Source organism: Vigna unguiculata, chromosome 5 (assembly GCF_037176805.1).
Source record: "Vigna unguiculata cultivar grain cowpea cultivar isolate G323 ecotype 2 chromosome 5, ASM3717680v1, whole genome shotgun sequence".
In the NCBI taxonomy this organism is placed as follows: domain Eukaryota; kingdom Viridiplantae; phylum Streptophyta; class Magnoliopsida; order Fabales; family Fabaceae; genus Vigna; species Vigna unguiculata.
In genome coordinates this window covers 48174818-48181032 of record NC_140796.1, presented here as the reverse complement: position 1 = coordinate 48181032, position 6215 = coordinate 48174818, and the positions used below count along the sequence as shown (strand labels likewise).

At 36.0% G+C, this 6215-nt stretch overlaps 1 protein-coding gene across 1 annotated transcript; it reads left to right on the top strand.

Annotated features, from left to right (window-relative positions):
• The first annotated feature begins 346 nt into the window (after positions 1–346).
• LOC114185857 (coumaroyl-CoA:anthocyanidin 3-O-glucoside-6''-O-coumaroyltransferase 1-like) lies at positions 347–1831 on the top strand. Its single transcript, XM_028073798.2, has one exon. It carries the CDS (start codon positions 398–400, stop codon positions 1790–1792), a length of 1395 nt encoding a protein of 464 aa, XP_027929599.1. The 5' UTR covers positions 347–397; the 3' UTR covers positions 1793–1831.
• Positions 1832–6215: the final 4384 nt, after the last annotated feature.

The following is a 6215-nucleotide window of genomic DNA, read 5'->3' as shown; positions in this document are numbered from 1 at the left end:
AAAAAGCATACCGTGCATAATAAAGACGTATTTTAAAACGTATTAATTTATTTTTTTAAAACCATGTTCTAATTGACAGTTTTAAATTAAAATTATTAAAAGAAATCGTGTATTTTAATTTTTTTCGAGAACTTTGTTGGGAAAATTGAAATTAGGTTTAATAGAACTTGTAAATATTACTTGCTAAATAATACGTCATAATTTAATAAATAATTCTTATGTTTTTCCTTGAGAATTAAGTCATGCACGTGTATCAAGTATGACTTTACTTTGTAGTCTGAATTCTAGGAAGACAATGATCATGGAAAATTTATAAATATATATACATGCATTTACACCTCTTCAACATACACACTTGCTTCTCTTTCGGTTCATTTTATGAAATATCATCAAGAAAATGGCAATTCTTAAAGAGCAAAAACTTGTTCAAAAATGTAAGATTGGTCCAACAATGGGATCAACTTCTTCTGTTCCTCTCTCGTTCCTTGATTTGCCTTTAGCAGGTCCTATTTATGTCAGACGCCAATTCTTCTTCCACTTCCCCCATTCCACACTCCATTTCTCTCAAACTACACTTCCTTCTCTCAAAACCTCTCTCTCTCAAACCCTTCAACTCTTCTTCCCTCTCGCCGGAAACCTCCTTTGTCCTCCACCGCCGCACAAACCCTTCATTCGCTGCACCCATGATGACTCTGTCCCCTTCACTATCATCGAGTCCAAAGCTGATTTCAACCACCTCTCGTCAAACCACCCCAAAAGTCTCAAACACTTGGAACACTTGATTCCCAAGTTAGCATGCACAAACACACACGATGACACGTTTGTGTTCCCTTTGCTGGCATTGCAAGCCACGGTTTTTCCCAACCAGGGCCTCTGCGTCGCGATCACCTATTGCCACGTGATGGATGATGGTTGTTGCAGCAGTTTCATGAAGTCTTGGGCTTCCTTTTGTCGAAGTGGTGGCGTTGACTTGACTCTTGCAGAGAAGTCAACACCGTGCTTGGACAGGGGAGTGTTGAAGGACCCCAAAGGGTTAGAAGCTATCTTCTTAAGAGATTATTTTGAAGAGAGGTCAACTTGGAAGGAAAAGCTCGCTGGGAAAACCTCTGCGGTTTGCAATGCTGAAGATTACGTCAAAGCAACGATTGTTTTGGGAAGGGATGATATCGAGAGGCTGAGAAGATTGGTGTTGAATCATTGGAAGAGAAGTGAAGAAGAATTCAACACGTCACAGCATGTATCGAAATTTGTGGTGGCTTGTGCCTTTGTGTGGGTTTGTTTGGTTAAAACAAGACACAGAAGTGATTATGAAGAGGAAGATAAAGAAGAGTACTTTCGTTTCGCTGCAGATTGCAGAGATCGGCTTGAGCCTCCTGTGCCAGAAACATACTTTGGAAACTGCTTAACGTTATGTTTTGCAATGCTGAAGAGAAAGGAGCTTATGGGAGAAGGTGGTTTTGTGAATGCAGTGAATGTTATGAGAAGGGCAGTGAGTGATGTGAAAAGTGATTTGTTTAAGGATGCAGAAAAGTGGAGGGAAACATTTACGAGGATGTTTGCGTTGGGAAGTACTTTGATAGTTACTGGGTCACCCAAGTTCACTGTTTATGAGACTGATTTTGGATTTGGAAAGCCTAAGAAAGTGGAAATGGTACATTCCATGAAGGGTGTGTCATTAGCAGAGAGTGGAGAAAAGGAAGGAGGAGTTGAAGTTGGCTTGGTGTGTACAGTCACAGAATTTGAATATTTAGTTTCTGTCGTTGAGCAAGAACTTCAAGGTTCAAAATCCTAATTTTATTAGTGTGATATAAGCAAAATTTCAAGCTTTTAAGTCCGTTGAAAATATTTATGCAACAAATTTTTCGTTCCTTTTATTTATTAATGAATACATCTTCTTGGTAAATTTGTCGGTAAAAAAAATTTAAATCAAAATTTTACTGACAAATTCTTTTGTTGATAAATGAAATCTATGTTACCGACAGATTTTTTTACCAATAGTTAAAATATGAAAATTCGTTAATAAAATTCATCGGTAATTAAATTTACCGACTAAAATATATTCATTGGTAAAATTTTGTCAATAATTATATTATTTTTTGTAGTGTATTTGAGATTTTCTTTCTCAAAATTTACGTTTATTTGAATGATTATGTTTGTGAATTTAAATTTTCTATTCTTTTATCCACTTTTCTATTCTCCGCTTATACTAGGTTTGAATTATATAATTATTTTCTTGAATTAATGAACTTTTGTAAAGGTAAAATTGTCCTGATTATATATTTTAAAATATAATTTTTTAACAAGAAATTATAGCTAAAAAAATAAAAGAAAATAATTTCTTAAAAGATAAGCATGAATTGATAACAATAATTTAAAAAACTAATTAAAAAACTGAGATAATATAATTATCTACGTACAACAATTACAAATCATTACAAAAAAATTATTAAATAATAACTAATTTTAAAATAAAAAGTATTTAATCATTATAATTAGATACCAATTTAATGATTTATCTTGTCCTAAGTATGGTTTTTTAAGAACTTATTCCATTGAGAATATATACATTGTTGATTTTACATTCCGATTCTTAATTAATAATTAAAAGTACGCTGAATGAACATTTTCATCACAAACTTTCTTTTTTAATATAGGGTGTAAGGCCCATGAAAATCCACCTTACTTTTCTGCGCTAAAGCTTTAAGGGCTGCCCTTGAGCTATTGGGCCTTAGGGCTGGCCCAAAAGTTAAAGCCACCTGAGTCTGACCTAGTTCCCCACTTTTCAGATTTCTCCTACCTTGGTGCTTAGAGCCGCAGCCACACTCTCTCCGTTAGGGTTCCACCGTGTTGACAGTCCACCTTCCGTTTGGCCGTTCTTAGCTCACGTAAGTGCTCTCGGACTCGTAGTTTCCTTTCCTTGGTCTGTTTTTCGTAAGTTGTTGTTAGGGTTCCGAACTGACCCATTCTCATGCTGCTCTCCAGCTTCGAGTCCATTCCTAGAAGCTGTTCGTCCCCCACAGTTTGGGGTGTCGAGGTTTTCGGCTAGCTTGTCCAGGTACGGGAAGTTAGGGTTTCAGTCTTTTAGGTGTTGTCTTGGCTGTTCTTGAGTGAGTTAATGATTTCATGAATGAATCCTTCGTTTTGGTGTGATTAAATGCTTGTTGTGCTTGATGGATTTGATAAACATGGCTGTGGCAGTGAAGAACAGTGGCAAGACCTGTTAATCTCGCCCAAGCGAGTCCATCTCGCCTAGGCGAGATGAAACAGGGAGCTCGCCTAGGTTTATTGCGCGAAAAGTCGCCCAGGCGGCTCGCTCAACTTTTAAGCGAGCAGGCAACTCGCCCAAGCGAGAGGGATCTCGCTTAAGCGAGATCCCGTGTTGCCCAGGCCCTGGTTTTCCTTGAGCCCTCGCCTAGGCGAAGGGGGGCTCGCTTGAGCGAGCCTGTCTCGCCTGAGCGAGACCCTTCAGCCTGAGCGAGGGGTTTGGGCGAGACAGCGTGGCGTTGGGTTGCATATTTGTTCTCTTGTGCTTGGACTTGGTTGGGTATGACTGCTATGATAAGTTGCATGTACTGATGTATGAATATATGCCTAATGGGTTGCTATATGTGTGCGACATGATTCATGAATGATGAATGATGAGTGTGGTGGGAACTTAGCATGTGAAATGAGTATGCGGTTTGAAACTAAAGGAACATGGTATTAATATGAGATGAGACCCTAGATTCATGGGGTGGTGATGATCAGAGATATGGATTTGAGATGGGATCAATATGAGGATTAAACTTCAAGGGTTGATACGGAATTGAAAAAAAAATATAATTTAATATTCTCTTATTGCTGAATTATGACTGTTAGTCCGCGTCAGCGTGTAAATTCCTTGGGGTCTCTAGGTGAGACCTCTGGGGTCGCGCTTCAGTGGTCGGGACGTAATTCCATGGCCCCTGTTAGTGGGTGCCCATGGTGGTGCCCCATCTGTATAACTAGGTAAGGATTCAAGGTAAGGACTGCATCCTGACGCTCTAAGGGGCCAGTTAGTCTCACTTAGAGCAGACTGACTCCTGTGGTGAGAGTAGCAGGAGGCCTGAAATTCATTAAGGGCTAACCTTGTGGTGAGGGAGATTTGATTTCATCGTAACACTTGTAACACACAGCTCGGAGATGAGCAGCTCAGAGTTGAGCAGGGGTATTCACCACAAGTGCAAGCATCCGTTGAATCCGACCAAGTTATACGTATCCAGATGAGTCGAGTCGAGTCGTAGTGTATTGAATGAAGAGTCATAACATGTTTGGTTGCTATGTGGATATGAGATGAGGAAAATATATTTGACTGCATGATGAATATGTTGTTGGCTCTAGCTTACCCGTTTTGTTGCATGGTTGTGATGTATGTGGCTGTTCTCTCTTGCGATGATCATCAACTTGGTTGATGGGAGCAGATGGGCGAGGCTCTCATGGGCAACAAGGGAATGGCGACTCCGCTACTTAGCCATCTGGGCTGGATCTCACACTTCTTTCTTTCGTGTTTCCTTTAGGGCTATGACCCCTGTATTCGTGGTTTTTAGATTGTAACTCTTAGTCAAACTTTTATCCTGCTTTGTTGGCATCGTGGTGTGCCTGGTTTTGTAGGGGTGTTGTTGGGAATCCCAGACTGCGCGTTTTTTTACTATCTTATGTGTGACGTTTCCTTTAATTTTACGTATATAAATTAAATGGGGCATTACATAGGGATGTGATCAGTAACTTCACTTCATCTGAAAGAAGTAATAAAAAATGTTTTACAACAATACCAGAAATGAAGAGAAATTTCCAAAACCGTGAACCATGCGAAAAACTGCATATTCAAACCGTTTTATTGGTGGGCGTTTTGTATGTTTGTGGTGAGTAGGAGAAGTTACATAACTTCATTTTCCAAAAGTGAATAATCGTAGCTTTTGCAATAATTAATTAATAATTAAGCTCGTGGACTTTTTCATAGAACGAGCTAGGCAACAACTTTATTTCTAATCAGTTGTTTTCATGCAATCAATTTGTGCGAAGCATGTTTGTCTTATTTATTAATTTATTATTTGTACATTTGCACAGGTTTTTACATGTGAAATTAATTGATAGAATGATGTTACATTTTCTTTAATGGTAGTTATGCTCAAGTGTTGAGAAGAAACTAAGAAATTTTAGTTTAAAAGACTGAGTCCAAGTCATCATGTTTGTCTGTTAAGGATTTGGGGATGTCGTGTTTCTTTCCATTTTCCATGCTCACCAACAACGACATTCTTGGAAACTCTTGCGAATACTTACTTCCTTCTATAATTTTATTCATTTTTAAATTAAAAATTAAATATGTTTTTGATTTCTCAAATTTTAGTAAAATTTGAATTTAGTTTCTTTTTAAAAATTTTATCAATTTAGTCTTTTATTTTTAAAAATACATAAATTTAGTCATTTTAATCAAATTTTGTTATATAATTTTATTCATTTTTAAATTAAGGATTAAATATGTTTTTATTTTATCAAATTTTAGTGAAATTTGAATTTAGTCTCTCTTTAAAAAATTTGACCAATTTAGTCCTTCATCTTTAAAAATACGTGAATTTAGTCATTTTAACTAAATTTTGTTAAGTTTATACGACGTTTTCAGCGCATTTCATGATAGTATTTGAATTATTTACACCGTTTGACACATTTTCGCTTTGATGTTAACTCAAATATTATCATAAAATACATTTAAAATGTCAAATCAACTTAAGAAAATTTGATAAGAAGAACTAAATTCATGCATTTCTAAAAACGAAGGACTAAATTGGTATAAAATTTCGAAAAGAGATTAATTTTAAGATTTACTTAAACTTGAGGGACCAAAAACATATTTAACCCTTAAATTAAATATAAAACAACTACATATTTATTACATATTTTTAGTTTTTGAAAAAGTATTACTTTCTATTTATTTCTAAAGTATTTCTCTGAAAGTAATGTTTTTTTCTTATTAATTGAAGTTTATTAAAACCATCAACTTTGTCAAGTATATCATTTTTCGAAAATCATTATCACGGCGTGTGTCGTCGTACAGATAGAAGAAGAGATGGTGATAAGTGTAGGAAACGGTCTCTTCTCTCGTCTGGACAAAAAATTACAGATTAATTCAAAATCAAAATATAAATGATTATATAATATAAATGTTTTATTAATATTTATATTTTAATTATTATTGTAGT

Excerpts from the sequence above, each read along its gene's own strand:
- LOC114185857 (XM_028073798.2), top strand. The coding sequence starts at position 398 with ATGGCAATTCTTAAAGAGCAAAAACTTGTTCAAAAATGTAAGATTGGT.